Genomic DNA, 16,437 nt, shown 5'->3' on the forward strand with positions numbered 1-16,437 from the left:
CCGCTGTTAGGTTATTTTATTTTTTATTTTTTGTAGCTGGTCACGAAAAACTAGGATTATAACCTGACCTCTCTGACCTCCATCTGATTGCTGTTCTGAACACAATTGATCCGACCAAACATTTTTTTTTTATTATTATTATAATTTTTTTTTTTAAGGATAATGAATGAAATTCCGATGGTATTTTCAAAGTATTCTGGCTCCCTTCAAGGATGCTCTACTAAGCCTTAATGCCAGTTTTTAATTCTTTTTTTTTTTTTTTTTTGTGGGAGGCTGTGTATTCATTAAAAAATTAAGATCAAATGCAACGTTAAGATGTGCTTTTTGTTTGTTTGTTTTGGAAATGCAGTGGGATTTTTTTTTATTTTTATTTTTTTTATAAATAAACGTGGGATTCAGTATTTGCAGTGTAACCCTTGTACAAATGATGCACATGTAAAAACGTCAAGAACCCGGTGCGAGTGTCTCGCGGCGGATAATCGTAACTGTGCCTTAACTTTGTGCTTTTTAAAAATGACTGGCACTGCGTTACTTGTGAATGTTGTTTTTTATTTTATTTTATTGGGGGGGTGTCCAGATGAATCCCAAACGTTTAAAGGGCACGTTAAAGCCGGACACAGACATGGTTCAGTCTAGATTTGGTTTTTGAGATGCTTCAGAATGCATCTTGTGTATTTTATACACCAGATTAATAACGTACATGATTTTTAACGTTGCAACGGTATTAAGTCGTTTTTGTTGTTTTCTATTATTTTAAAATGGCGTGGGACTTGACTCCCCTCGAGGTGCGACCCTACATTCACTTCAAACGATTGTCAGGATATGTTGAAAAGATTTAATAAAACACAAAGTGAACATCGAGAATTAAGCCGGTTGTTTTTGCTGTATTTGCGTGCGTCATGGTTATCTATATATTTTTGTACATCTCCTGCCTAATGTCGGTCCACCCGCATTTTATTTTGTAATTCATAACCATTTAGAGAGCTCATGTAAATGTTTGTGTAGTGGCACTTTTGCAGGGTGGTCGCTCGATATGCAGCTTAATTTCCATTGCTTTGTATTGATTCAAATTACAATTATCCCCACCTGCAAGCCAGAGAGGGGAGGTGTACAATAATCTAGGCGTTGAAAAATATTCAGATGTTTTAATGTAATTTGTCACTTGTAAAAAAAAAAAACAAATATTGTTGAAATTAAAGTTTTATTAGGGGTTTTTAAATGCGTCGTTGTCTGGTTTGCCTAACTTTGACTTACACAACATCAAGTGCATGCATTTAAAAAGACACTTGAACATGAACCCAATGGACTATTGCAGTTCATTGGCTTCATGTGATATTTATTCTCTTCAAGAACCAGGTAATATCAAAAGTTGGCAACATGCAAGAAACCGGAAAATTTACCCCAAAATAGACAAATTGGCACTACATCATGAACTTAAAACTGTAATCGTTCAATTCATCCATAGTCGAATAAAAAAAAAAAATGGTAATGTGCAATAAACGCTAAGAAATAACAATTCACAAAATCAACAAATCCCACCGTCAAAACAGAAAGCTGTGCTGGTTTGCAGACATAAATATGTATATATAAAATACATTCCGTACATGCAATCATAATTCCTCTACGTTATGTTGAGGGGGGGGGGGGGGGGTCCGAGTCTGTCAACTAAAAAACAAAAAACAAAACTCGACCCGAGGAAAGCTGCGCGGATGTAATCAGGCACGGAGCGGGCCTCCCCTCGGGGTCCTGTTCATATTTGGAGACGATTGGGGCAGAGGAGTCTCCCACAATGCACCGCGCGCGCGCGCGCTCCGCTGACAATCACGCAGTCGCTGTGGCGCCGCCGCTGTGTTGACGGTCGATGCCGCAGCGGGGAGGCAGCAGCAGCAGCAGCAGCCACCACCACCACCACCACCACCACCACCACCTCCACCTCGTCGCCTCGTTCACTCGCCTGCTGCTTGTTTTCACCTCCGCTTTCCACGCAGGTGCGTCTTCGCCGAGGTCCTTGGTTGAAACGCCCGAGTTCTGTGTGTGTGTGTGTGTGTTTTTACTTGTTGGTTAGAATCGAGTGTGGTGTCGCGTCGCACTCCGTGGTCGTTTTAAACCCAATTTGAGAACTTCACGCCCGGTGTCCGTCCGGTGTGAAATGGCTTGTTTTCAGCACCGTCCGACCGAAATGACCCGACCCGACATTGGTTTGCTACCCACAGCCTGTGTGCGTGTGAAGCACTGACAACATGGTCAACCGGTGTGAGCGTAGACCGCTGTCAGCGGGTGTATTGTGACAGCCAACGGGCGGCGTGAATAGACGCGCCGTAGCGGAAACCTGCTCCGCTTCAATTTCAATATGGCGCACTCCTCGTTCCCGTGACGCCACCAAGCCTCACGGGCCTTTTCGCCTCGGCCGGTGATACAGATGTCGTGACGTGCAACATTGCCGCTCCACTCGCTCCCCGCGGAGGCTAAACTCACGGAGCCCATGGGCCCCGAGTCTCAACGTACAGGAGTCTTGTTGTAGGCAAGTCGGACTGTGCGCGTTGCGTGTCGTAGCTGTTCTACCCGATACCGCTCCCTGCTGCGTCAGAGTGTCCACACTGCTAATGATTGTTTGTCAAATATTTATCGTGTGAATGTTCTCCCCAGACTGTCGTCAAAGGTGTTTATCAAAACTATTGCGATATTAGATTTGTGTCGGTAGCCCTACCTTGGGACCACATTTAGAGATATCTTTTTTTTTTTTAAATGTATGAAATAATAAATGTGTGTATAATGTGCTTTTTGGAAGCTGGGCTGTTCCTGCCTTCTCCGATTCAGTGTTGTATTTAAACATTGCCTTCCAAAGAGGACGCTAACGAATCTTATCATGTTAAATTATATTATTAGAATTGACATAGGCTCTATCGACTACAGCGATTGAGGCATTTTCAATGAGAAACGTTAAGATCTGACTTCCACAGAGGAAGGAGGACAGCTTGTCCGGCTAATTTTTATTATATGGTCAGGTTATGATCGGCTGATGAGCATGAAAATATGTTCAAACCCAAAGTTTCCCCATCTTATCAAAACTGACCATTCAAATACTCTGTAACAGGAGCCTCATTTAGGTCTATGTGTGTCACCTAGTTCAGCAAAAATAACAAAAGCTATTCTGGCTGAATATAGCTACGTGTTTTCTCTTTATAGTTGGATTTTGATTTTCTGCCTCTACTTCCCAGCGATGGATATCTGTTACAACAGACCGTCCACAAGCCGAGTCTCTGTAGCCCGTACTATTATGCTGAGTGTGAGGAGCTCTTTCTTACACATTCCGACAAAAAAAACAAGATTTTGGCAGTGACCACAGCATACTGCACATTGATCTAAGGCTGTTAGTGCAAGTAGTTTAATAAATGATAAACATATTTTATTTCATGCTCATTGTTCATGAAATCAATGGGGAAACAAATTTGCCCTTAATGCTAAAGCATTTATATTTGGTGAGGTATGTTGCACATTAGCAGATTTTTTTTAGCTTCTGAAAATGTTTATTTTGTTAGTAATTTGGAACATCAAGCTCTGCCCCCCTAATGTTTAGGCTGGACCGCTTTCTTATCGCATCCATAGCTTTATATTTGTCTTGTTTTGATTGGACAAGTTGTCATTTTGAGAATGAATTCTTTTTTTGGTATATCCTTATAATAAACATTTAAAGGTGCAGTGTGTATATTTTACAGAATGGAATTTAATATTCACAAGTATGTTTTAATTAGTCTGTAATCCCATGAAAATAAGAACCGTGTTTTTGTTACATTAGAATGAGCCGTTTTTATCTACATGGCTGGGGTACTCTTCACGGTTGTGATCTGCAACGTCCGCGAGATGCCACTTAATTCTACATACTGCACCTTTAACGACCACAAGGTTTAGACCAATGTTTTTCTATGTCATGAGGAAGTCTGCGGCCTCACAGCCCACTGTAGTTATTCATCCGTAAAAATCTCTTGAAGCCATATTTGATATAAGACTCATTGATTGCCAAAGGATGGGCTCGTAGGATGCAACATTGTCCTCTAACTGAAGGGCCCTTGCTCTGATGGCCCTGCATCCACCACCGGGGTAAATGAAGAAATTAGATTAATCTCATAAAGCACCTTATAAATAATACATTATAAAGTAATGCTATAAATGAAATTCCCACAGAGTGAAAGTGTATTACTAAAACTGGGCCTCTAGCCAAAATAAACCTTCCATGAATAAGGTAAATTAGGCCAGCCCTGTCATTCTTAGGTCTATAAATAATTGTTTGCTCCTTTGTTACTAGCCAACCTGCTTTCTTGCATATTTCCTTGTTTGCTTAACAATTTGTTGATCAATATCTAACTATCTAATATATCGCAAATAATGATAGCAATGCAGCGATACGCACACTAGATTCTGATATCGGTCACTGGGCTCATGTACTTCTACTTGTCAAAATGGCATGAAACTGTAGCCGATAGTATTCATTCACATTAAAATTAATAATTTTCCACCTATATACCATTACAATAATTTATGCTTTGCATAGTATTGCATTTGTATATGTTAAATATCTGACTATTTATGTTTTGTATTTTTGGCAATTTGTATATATTTGCATTTTTATTTTTATCCTTTTTTATTATTTTTATTCTTTGTAATTTTTTCTGGACTGCTAAACTTTTTATTTATAATGCCTTTGATCTGTGCTGAAATGCACCAAACCTAATCTTTTAGCTGTGGATCTCAGTGACAGGTGTGTTATATCCCTTTTATTTTTTTTTAAGGGAAGAGCAGTGAATAAATCATTAATAATAACAATACGCTTGCGTATCACAACTTCCTTCTCACATTTGATCACAGCGTCTGTCTCGAGGGGCTTTGCAATCCTGCCTCTTGGTTCTTTTTCTGCCTTCCTTCATGCACCTCTGTCACAGGTCTTACCACTAGATGGACCTCATTCCTCACACAAAGCCCTCATACGCAGCAGCCTACATTCACTACAAATACACTACTCATGTTGTAGTCAAAAATGGGAGTTTTTCAAGATGTGAATTGAAAACAGTACTGTGAAAGATGATGTCATCTTTCACAGTACACATTCGGTTCCAAGATATAGTTTGTATAAAGCCAAGAACGGCTTAAATATCGGTTTTCACTCCCCCTAAAATGTTGAGGATGCCTCAGTTGGCGACTTGGCTAACTGGATTGACCCAGATATCCCAGCTTTCATTTAAACAACCCTGCTTGCTACCACTGAGGGAAACCCACAGAGTTCCATCTGCCCAAGACTCAACTTGATGGCTGCTCCTTCCAAGAACACAGCTCCGTTCCTCCAGTTGTTGGTGTCGATAAACAACCTCTGTCTAGCAATATAATGCAATTCCTCCTGCCCCCCCCACCTCTCTCTCTCTTTCTCTCACCACTTTTCAGCTTAAAAGTGTTTGTGTGCGCGTGTTCCATGGCCGCCTTCCTCAGAAGTTTGGCTTGTGTGGCCGTGCAGCACGCTGTCAAACAGGGCAGAAGTTCCTGCATGGCCCCAGCCTTGGCCCCTCACCACAGTGCACTGTCTGCCACTCTCATAGGTAGAGTAACCAAAATCTAAGAAATCTACACCCATCCCCCTCCTGACCATCCCCCTCCTGACCATCCCCCTCCTGACCATCCCCCTCCTGACCATCCTCCTCCTGACCATCCTCCTCACCACTTTGCCAACACAGTTCTTAAAACCAACCTTCACTTTCAGTTTGCAGTCAGTTCATTGCCCAACTGGCACCACTCAAAAGTGATGGTACATCATCTGGAATATAAATTCAATGTCGGTGCATAAGCAAATTAACACCAATATGCCAATCCACGATTCACTAAATTCACACGGTTTAACTGCAAAAAGCCAATCTGGTGAGTGGAGATCTGATATTTCCTGGCTGAGAGACATTTAGGCTGTATTTTTGTATTATCTTGCTGTGCTTGTCTTAAGTTTCACACTTGCTTCCTTCCAGTTAAGATTTTCCCATTGCGTGATAGTAACTTGGCAAATAAATTGGTTGCAGTACAACCATGGCCACCATGGTGTTCTCAGCAAAGTTAAAAGTTTAATTTCTTTTTATAGCACTAATAAATTCCAGCAATGGGTCATCGAAATCCAGGAGGACTTTTGAAATACATTGCGCCTTTCCTTTCATTAAAGCAAGCAAACAAACAAACTACTAAAGTTTTCCATTTCAGCATGAAGGTAGATGTAACCTCAAGGGCAGCCACCTCCTACCTAACGCATGGCTAATGTGTTCTAGATGCTTGTGTGTGCTACAGTCACTGCTGTGGAGTGGGAGTGGAGAAGAAAGGATGGCAGTACATTACATTCTCTTCACAGCGGAAGAAAAACAATCTTAAAATTGTTCTTAAACATTTTCTTTGGGGATAAATGGGCTCGTCTAGAATTGTTGTGAATAAGGTCATTCAGCTTGCTTCGAGAAAATGCAGTTTGTAAAGAGTCTTCAACCGTCTTCAGGAAAGTCTGAAGAGAACAGTGGACGTTTTATGCCCTCCACTCTGAAAGTTGAACTTCCTAGTGGGGTTTGAAGGTTGGCAGTGGGGGTTGTATCCTGCGAGGCCATGGTGACCGAGGTCGCGAGTTCCTCCTTACATTCGGGTGATAACTTGAAGGTTGTTGTTTCTCTCCTTCCAGCTGTTATCGTACTGTGAAGATTTTAAAAAAGGAAAAAAGTGCCCCAAAAAATCTCTCATGAAATATCTCAAACAATCAATGATTGTTTTGTTTTGAAGCATTTTGGTGTGATGGTCATACTATATTTTACCATGTATTGCATCTATTGTCTAAATCCATGTCGTGTAAAATCACCTACAATAATACTGTTGGCCCGCTCGACCTATCCTCTCGCATCTTAACCCCAGACATACATGTTGACTTGTGCTCTTTTGTGTTGTCTCTCTCCCTTTACCCCCCCCCCCCCCCCCTCATATTTTTCAGCCTGAGCCTTCATTCTCTTTCCACTCTCACCCCTCTCCCCCTCCCCGCTGCCTGGGGTGGTCATTCTAGCGGTCGGCCGAACCTCTGGACCATCTCTCTCTCTCTCTCTCTCTCTCTCTCTGTCTCTCTCTGTCTCTCTCTCTCTGTCTCTCTCCATCAGCAGCCATGTCTGGATTTAACCTGCTGCACCTGATATCCAAGAGTCAGCCTGTGACTCTGCGGCCCTGCGGCCTTCCCTCAGGTCCACTGACTGGGTGCTGTGTACCTTGCCTGCCCTGCTCTCTCGGTCCTCCCCCTGCCTCCCTACAGCTCTTAACAGCTTGTGATTTTTGTCGAGCGAGGTTGCTTTGGTGTTGAAACACGTACAAAAAAAAGCTAATTTTAATACTTTTATTTTTCTTGGGTGGGATCCAAGTGTGGTTTGCGTGTCTGGGTGATGGGGCGTTTAGGGTAAATTCCACATTGAAACGGTGGTGGGAGAATCTTAAACATACAGCTCCTCCCTCCCCCCTAAACTTAGAAAAGGCTGCAGGAGAAGCAGGGATGAGTTGACTGCGGCTGCCCCGAATGTGTGTGGTGTTTTTTTCTTTTCAGCCACGGTCAGCCCTCGGCCCACATTTTGCTACGCTTTAACACTACAGTGTACAGCTTTTGGAATAACGACATTAACTTCCACTTGCCTCCCTTCCAGTGTGCATGCACTGTGTGGTTTTGGTTTAACGCTGCTGTAGCTTTACTAATGTCCCTTGTCTGATTGGGAATGATGATTTCTTTACTTTTTGCCTTTGTTTTATAGCATATAGGTCCAGAAGTCTGATTCATTCATCTGCTGTCTTTACCGCAAGCATTTTTTTTGTTTGTTTGTTTAGTATTTGATAGACTGTACCCTACTAGCTACTGAGTTTGCGTTACTGCCGTCACTTTGTGTCTCAGACGCCAATAAATGTAGACCGACCCTTAAGCACACCACATCCATTTATTTTATTTGTCTCCAATGCTTAAAGGAAAACTCCCCAAACTCAGTTGCAATACACCGACACGCCATTGCCTCGGCGTGCGGCATTCGGCTGAAGTTATTATCTCATAATACTTGATCAAATTAAAATATTTTGATCAATCCCTCTTGTTAACTTCCAATGATGGAAAACTCAACAAAAAAAAAATAAAAAATCATACCTGAGTTTTCCTTTAAAAATACTGGACAGCCTTTTGATGTGGAGTCTCTCTACTAATTCACTTACTGGATCCGCCAATAGCACCTCAGTGGAACACATGAAGTTGAGGGGAACAAAGGGGGAATAAAGTCATGAGACTGACTGAGGTTAAAATACACAGAAGTAGCCAGTGGAGGGCAAGCCTTTGCTTACAATTTGGAAAACAATATTTACACCAGGAGGAGGGGGGGCATTGAAAAACCAGGATGTCGGAAAAAATGTGTTAATTCAGAGGGTGACCTCAAAGTCAGGCAAATCCAAATAATTTCTCGCCTGAGTGAAGTGGTGGGGGCCGCATTCCACCAGTGAGCGTCGCTTTAGGGACCCCCATGAAGTCTGGAGAGCCCCACCCCCGATGTCCCTGTTTTTTTTTTTTTGCGTGTCTGAGTTTGTACCCAAATGAACCAATATAGCTAAACAAAGATATAACCATTCCATTCACCCCCCCTCACCTTAATTATTCAACCCCCTTGAGTGTCAACATTTTTTACTTTCTACCCATGGGACAGATTGTAATCATTCAATAGACTCCATTCACTGGTGAAGACACCCCCGCTCCCCCCCCACCCCAATTATTCGCTCCATTCACATGGTTTCAATTTTTTCGGGGAGTCTGTTCGAGAGCAGCGCGCCCCCCCCCCCCAACCGGCATATGACCGTCTATGGGTTGCTGTACAGCCTACCCAGAAGTCCTACCCAAAAACAATCTATTTTGGGTCAAACTGCTGAATCAAAAGTGGACCCCCCCCCACATCTTTAGGTTGGGCCTCTCACCTTAACGTGAGTAAAAGATGAATCCCTATCAGTGATGAAGACCAATCAACTTAATTCGATAAATATTCCACTTTTGAGATTCAAGGTAACAGGCTTACTTTGAATGTCCAATCACGCTTTTAAATTGTTATTTTAGTTTCAAACTTTTTTCACAACTAACATTATTTACCGCGAGCAAAGAAGCTTCATCACGCAAACTAGAACAAGTCAAATTAACTGAGACTGTGCCGTTGAGCAGGGATGGAGGAGGTGTCCCTCATTCAACATTGCAGAAACAGTCGCTGACGCCGAATTTTGTCTCACGCTGCAGGAGCATGTCGGACCAAGAAGACCTGGCCGGTGTCTTTCTCCCAGGAGGAGTTGAAGAAGCGCCTCACACCCATGCAGTACCACGTCACACAGGAGAGAGGCACCGAGAGGTAGGCGTCCAACTCCCTGCCCACTTTTACCTGAGTGCGGAAGTTGCCTTGAGTGAGTGTCTTCGGAATGAGAAAACCGCAGTTTGATTTGAGAGTTTGTGAATGAGACCCCACGGAGCTCAGAGTAATGTAGTCAACAAGCAATCCTGACGAAAACAAAAAGGATGTGAGAAAATTAAAAGCAATTGATTTACTGTAACCCCTGCCCATTGTACCACATGCGGCAAAGTCGGAAATGCCCAATAGCTGGCTATGGCTGTTGGCCAAGAAATAGAGATTTACATCCTGTAGTTAACCCTACGGCGGGTGAAATTGAAATGCTGCTTCCTTTGAGCATTTTAGTGGGTGTGTCTTGCTAACTGGCAACTATTGATTCCCCTCCCTAGTGCATTCAGAGGAGATTTCACAGACCACAAAGAGGAGGGGACCTACACCTGTGTCGTCTGCGGTTCTCCGCTCTTCAAGTAAGTCCCAACATTTGCTTTTTCGACTAGGCCTTGCGGACCTAGGCACGTGCGTGTGGGTGCTGTACTCCCGTTTCCTACAAGTGCAATGGGTATGAGTTTTTATCAGCAGAGCTCTGACTCACCTCCCACCCCACCCTCCGCTTCCCTGCCCCGCACTCTTTCCCTTTAATTGGTTCAAGAGAGGTTTCCGAACGGTGCGGCATGGCCGACCGTGGCCCTACCCGACAAGAGAACCACAAAGATTAATGCTACCTGACAGCACGTCAGACCCATCTCGGGAGCGATTACCGGGTCGCTGTTTTCCCACAGCTCATTGGAGAGCTTCAAAGGGGCCTGAATTTACAGCCCAAGCTAGGCCCATATCTTGCCAAATGTTCCTTAACTCCCCCCCCCAGCACACTACAAGAGCACCTAGACTACCTCCTTAATGTCTTTATCAAATAAGGCTTGTATCTGGTCTGCAGGGTGTTGGTAACCTCCCCCACTGCTCTATCTCTACACCTGAGTTTCAGGGAGTTAATAAAGTGGTATCTTATCTTGTTTTTGCCATTTCTTCCTTTTGCAGATCAAAAACCAAATTTGACTCCGGATCAGGTAAGCACAAGTGAGGAGGTGTTGCATAATGTATTAACTGTCTATTCAGCGCTATGTGTACCAAGTGTCAATTTTTCAACGCACAAAACTTTGCCAGATGCCACTTGCAATACATAGTGAAGGTCATCCGTCAACACAAGCCGTAGATTAGAGTGTAGAGTCGGTCCTGTTGAAGTTTTTTTTTTTTTTTTTTTTTTTTTTTGTAAAACAGGTTGTTTAACACCAGAGAGCCAGATAAATTTGACCTCTCCTTACGGTTGAATGCGAAGAAGAGGCTCCGCTCGTTCGGCTTCCAGGAAGAGAGCGAAAAAACTGCCGGCCCTTCATGGTCATTAATCTTTGTGAATTACACCTCAGAGGGGAAATATCTGACTTCAGGAGATTAAAATATTTCCAGAGAGTCGTTTTAATGAACACTATCTCGCCTCCACCATGAAGTTATTGTCTGTAACCATGTGGATTCTGTCACCGCTAATCCCCAGGAATTCCCCGGAGTTTTTCTAATTGTGATTACCTTTTTCGGCCGCTATACATCTCGGGCTGCAATTACAACATGAGTTAAAGAGAAGAAAGGGGCTGTAATGTCATGATGAAGAAATGTATCCAAGAGTTTTTTTTTGAAGGAGTCGGGTGAAAGTGGGGCCCCTTGCAACTCACGGCAGGTCGAATTTTGGACACTAGCAAAGTCCTTTGGAATGAGTTACATGTAATTGTACTTTTACCAAGTATATGGTTGAAACGATTCTGTCTATCGTTTATCAGGTGCATTTGAATATTTAATAGTCATTTAACGCCGTGAAAACGGCACCCCAAAGCACTGAAACCCCTTGCTTGAGCTCTCAATTAAACATTAACCTTGTTCCCTCGTGGTGGAATTCTTTTGACTGTTAGTGTATTGAAACAGATCCTTACAGATACTTACTTGAGCAACCAATTCCACTCAATTCCTAATCTTACTTAAGAGTACGAGGTTGTCTTCCACCAAGGCGAACCTGAATTTGTGGGGTCTATATGATCTTTTAAAAACGACTCATGTATCTATACAAGACAACACCTTTTAACGTGAGCCATTTCTTTTAAAATTAAAAGCCAGAAGGGAACCCCCTGTCGAGTGTGGCGCTTAATAGTAAAAACCTGCTGCCCATTGATGAAACTTCCGATGGATCAGCGCTGTACTGATCTGCCGGGACTCTCTTCTTTTAGACTTATGGGGCATTCCTGTATTCCCATGAGCATTTTCAAATGTTGGAGAGGAATTTCACAGCTCTGTAGCTATGACCAGACGTTCCCTCCCAAGGCTGGTGGAGAGCAAGAGGTGAACTGTTTTTTTTGGGGGTTTTTTTGGTTTTTTTCCTCTCTCTCCTAATGGATGAATGATGGTATGGACAGGGTGGGCTTGTTGCACAACAGAGAGCCACGAGGCACGTATTTTCCTCACCGCCGATCTCCTGAAGGAACCAAATACTACTCCCAATCTCTGCCACTGAGCAAGTCTGATGAGCCAGTCTTACAAATCCTCCGCCTCAAAACTTTGGTCTGAGCTGTCGCAATTTTTAACTTTCGCTCTCCATTACTGATGGCAGCTCATAGTGTTGGTGAGAATCTACTTAGTTTCTCACTGTTTTCCAGGATGTCGGCAGTAGGTGAAGTTCAATGACTTTACAGGGCCCCATGTTCTGTTTGGAGAACAAATAAGGGGCAAAAGCAGGATGTGAAATTGAATGACGGGAGCCTTAAAAGAGGGAAAAAAAAGGGGGGGGGGGGGCTCTTCAACCGTTTCATGAAGTCCACACTGTCTGCATCTTGGAATGGTTATGGTGTGTGTTACAATTGACACAGCCACACACTCAAGACACCAGTACTGAAGTACTGACTTGTTGGATTGAAAAGCCTTGAGAAACCTGAGTGCTGGAACCGTGAGGATGAATCATAGATATGAGGACTATAGATTGATGGCAAGTGTGTCAAATGTCATGGCAAAGCACTTCAGTGAGAACTGAGTTGTGCTGTGACGAGGTTTGAATGCCTTCCTGAAGTGGAAGTGTGTGGATCCCTGCTGGGAGCTTGAATCAGAGTAGCATCTCCAGCCCACCTTGGAAGACATGCAGAGTGCCACCAGGAGCTACCACGCTCATTTGACCTCTACTGTTCTTTTACAAGGGACCTTGCAGGCGGTGATCTCACAGAAGCGGTTGTATTTGAAAGAAGGTAATGGGAATGCGACCAGTAGGGGGCACCCTCTGCCTCTAGATTCTGAGCTGGTTGAATCAGCGCCGGTCCCATAGACTCGGTCTTGTTTCAGCCCCATGGAAATGTGTTTTGGGTTTAACAATTTCCCTGTTAGACACCCCTCCTCAATTACAAGGTAGGCTGGGTTCTCCTTTAAAAAAGAGAGAGAAAGAGAGGAAAGTGCCTTTCTGGAATGTAGTACAACCACCCGCCGACCCCCCTAAATAGTATGCAGCCCTGGGTTTGGCAGCCGTACATAAAGCCAAACTTGTCTCAGAGACCCGTGGCTCGGGAACACTGGGGAATCCCCCCCGTTCTCCATACACACATGCACATTAACTCAAAGAACGCCACGCACATGTGTGTGCCTGTCATCATTTCAAAACGACATTAAAATGTAAACAACCGGCCCATTTCCTCTCCGGCACAAACAAAACCCCTGCCCTTAAAACACAATGCAAGGTCCTCAACGACACAAAAACATCCCAGCCCATTACCTTGGACTAGGTTAGTTCGGCTTAGACTGCACGTTGAACACCTTCCTTACACTATCGCTGTGTTGCACAGGTAAACATGGCTCACGCTGGTCCACATCTCTGTTTCTCCAGGCTGGCCCTCTTTCTCTGACTTGGTGAAGGAAGAGTCCGTCACTCTGACCGATGACTTCTCCTACGGGATGCACAGAGTGGAGACCACCTGCAGCCAGGTACACCAGTTTCAAATGTGGTTATTACACCGGGTGGCCTTGCACTGTCAACCTAAATAAAACGGTGGTCTGTTCATGTGAACCTCTTTTCCTAACTCACCCCGCAGGCTGCATCAGTCATCTACTAGGTATCAATGGCCGCAAAAAACATAAAAATTGCTTTTTCTCAAATGGCCAGGAGAAACGTTATGGTTCCTGTTTAATCCGGGCTGTTTCGTATACACAAATTAAGCCTAATCGAAGACTAAATCACACTTTTAATCTGCAGTACCTGAAATAGCCTTTCTCAGTCATGGTTTGAAATAGTCAACAGCCGCAAGTCTTGGTTTAAAAAAAAATCTTGATTTCCAGAACGAAGATTAGAGCTAATCTAGGTCTAAGTGAACGTATAAATTAAACCTGGCCAGAGCCATGTTTGTTTGTATTAATAATAACTATTTATGTGGCAAAAACAAGTTACAAAGTGATTTTCAATAATAAAACAATATTAAAAGGAATTCAAATCCAGAGAAATAAGATATAAGATAAAATAATGTAAATTGTACAACAAATACAAACAGTCAAGAAAAAGCCATACGATGAAAGTGAGTCTTAAGAAGAGATTTAAAAGAGGATACAGAGTTTGTGATAATGAATGTGGGCCTCCAGGTCGACCTCGACAATTGAGAAAATGGTTGATCTGGACTTAGACCAGCACCCTGACCAGACAGGAGGAGCTGACTAGTCCTTCATCACCTTAGATTAGTTCTCGACTAGAAAGTCCGAGACCAACTATAAAGGAAGGAATCTCTGTCTGTATGACCTTCGACTATCTGGACAACCATTCATCTGATCTACTTCACGCTTGGCGGGTGTATTGCTGGGGACCTGAGGACGTGCAGTGTCGAGTTTGGTGCAGTTCGGACACGTGTAATATTTAATAAACAGCGAGCAGCTCAGCTCTCTGCTAAGGCGGGGCTTCAAGGCTCTGCGACTTAGTCACTTACATCCACAGTGCAACCCGTTTCCAACAAGGATATTTTGAACGGGCTTGCACTAGTTAATTTTAAATTAAAGGGGATTCTGTCATACAGGTGTGTATATATAATGTTACAGTGTTGGATGTTCATATTAGACGTGGCCAAAGTGTCAAATAATGAGGTAAACTAATGACAAACTAAAAGCTGTCAACAAAACGCTCAGGCTTCCGACCGCACTAAACGCTCGGCTTTCAAATGTTGTTTTTTCTACTCTCTGCATGAGCTGACGTGAGTTTTCATCGAGGCCAATGAGGCCCCGACAATTCTAGACTTGGAATCGCATGCATATAGATGATTTAATTTGCTCCTTGACTCATCCCCAGTGCGGCGCCCATCTGGGTCACCTGTTTGACGATGGGCCACGCCCGACGGGGAAGCGCTACTGCATCAACTCTGCCTCGCTGGGCTTCCAGGGCCAGGGGGCCGGCACCGCTGGCCCACCCGCCGGGGGCGCTGGTGGGGGCGCTGGTGGGGGCGCTGGTGGGGGCGCTGCCGGGGGCGCTGCCGGGGGCGGCGGGGTGAAGACCGAGCTTTGAAACCAGACTATCCAACTAGGAAGTTACTCACGATCAGAGACTCAGGCTAAAAGGTGGGAAGCCTCCTAGTTATTTTGGACAAACTACCCTGCTCCAACAAAATAATTTGTCTCCTTATTCAGTAGATTGATGTCATATGTCGGACAGGCCGCTAAAAAAAGGTTATTATCTCAATCACATATTTCTCTGTCACCCTACTATATATTTCTATATGACACCTACACCTACTTATATATTCTAAATTCACATTAAAGGATAGGATATGGATAATAGAGTTTCAATGCAGCCCAATGGGGCAAATGATTTGGGGCAGCCTTTTCTGTGGATACTATGAATTTACTGCCCGGCCCTACCTGAAAGGCTAAAGGAAGGATCCATTCAAAGCCTTCATTGGCTGATCATCACCGTAACACAGACCAAATATTCACAGGCCTTATTTATTATGCAACGTTGCGTAGCTGTGGCGGGCGACGGTCCCAGTCACCTGAGATGTACTGCCTTAATGTTACAAGATGCTGTCACTGAATTTGAGCTGATGCTTTGAACATCATGTTATGCTGTTAGAATGTGTGTAAGAAGAAAGAAAAAAAAAAAAAAAAAAAAAATATATATATATATATATATATATATACACACACACACACACACACACACAAGGGGTTTTGATAATAAACGTTTAGCTATTTTATAAGGGGGCACGAGGTGGAAGCCTTTTACTCTGCAGGAGTTATTTGAGTGTAGCGTTTCAGAGCAATGTAAAATATTTTTGAAGTGTTATTTGATATTGAAAGTGTGGTGGAAGGGAAAACACTATGCAGTATGGAGAGCGGGGCGTCCTTTAAAATAAAATGCAACCGTCATATATAATCTGGAGCCGTGACACGGCACCCCCATTCTTTTAGCTCTTTCTTCTTTTGTTGCTTTAGCGTGTGGTTTTTTTTTTTTTTTTTTTTTTTTAAATTTTAATTTATTTTTATTTTGTTCCTTGTTCTTATGAAGTTTTGATTCAAACAAATGGTGTAACACAAACCGCTTCAATTGCATTAATAAAAATGAATCCAGACACAATTTTCAGTATCCATTTTGAATATTTAGAATTTCTCAAGTACTGCTGGATGACGTTAAATCCTTCCTTGTTTGGTTGATCTTAAAACAAAAGGAAAACAAAAAAAACCCGCGTTGGCGCCGGGGAATGTCCTTCCCGCCATCTCTCCATTTAGCTGTCCACACCGCAATGCTTTATTGATCTCTGGACGGCATTTCCACAACAAAGGAGGATCCCCCTGCGTTCTACAACCGAGGGGGGGATAAAAAAAAACAACCATAATGCCCAAACGTTTTACTTTTTCTTTTTTTCTTCTCTCTCGCTCGCTCTCCGTCGTGCCGGCAGATGTACAGACGGCAGTAAAAGTTTTGGAGAGAGTTGTTTTTAAAGAGGAGTCACGGGCGGGTCAGCAGACCTCCGCTCGGCCTGCAGACGCTTTATTA

General features: G+C 43.3%; 1 protein-coding gene across 4 annotated transcripts; it reads left to right on the forward strand.

Moving 5' to 3' along the window:
* Nucleotides 1-1,844: 1,844 nt before the first annotated feature.
* On the forward strand, nucleotides 1,845-16,017 carry msrb3 (methionine sulfoxide reductase B3). Of its 4 annotated transcripts, none has more exons than XM_080022114.1 (7): nucleotides 1,874-1,988; nucleotides 6,992-7,232; nucleotides 9,290-9,398; nucleotides 9,785-9,862; nucleotides 10,431-10,459; nucleotides 13,297-13,394; nucleotides 14,737-16,017. In XM_080022114.1, exons 2-7 carry the CDS (start codon nucleotides 7,157-7,159, stop codon nucleotides 14,947-14,949), a joined length of 603 nt encoding a protein of 200 aa, XP_079878240.1. In that variant the 5' UTR covers nucleotides 1,874-1,988; nucleotides 6,992-7,156; the 3' UTR covers nucleotides 14,950-16,017. The 4 variants fall into 4 exon arrangements, with proteins under 4 accessions (XP_079878238.1, XP_079878240.1, XP_079878239.1 ...); XM_080022113.1 differs by lacking the exon at nucleotides 6,992-7,232 and adding an exon at nucleotides 5,434-5,585 and having other exon boundaries at nucleotides 1,888-1,988; XM_080022115.1 differs by lacking the exon at nucleotides 1,874-1,988 and adding an exon at nucleotides 5,465-5,585.
* Nucleotides 16,018-16,437: the final 420 nt, after the last annotated feature.

The sequence above is a fragment of the Zeus faber genome, assembly GCF_960531495.2.
Source record: "Zeus faber genome assembly, chromosome: 21".
NCBI classification, from domain to species: Eukaryota; Metazoa; Chordata; class Actinopteri; order Zeiformes; family Zeidae; genus Zeus; species Zeus faber.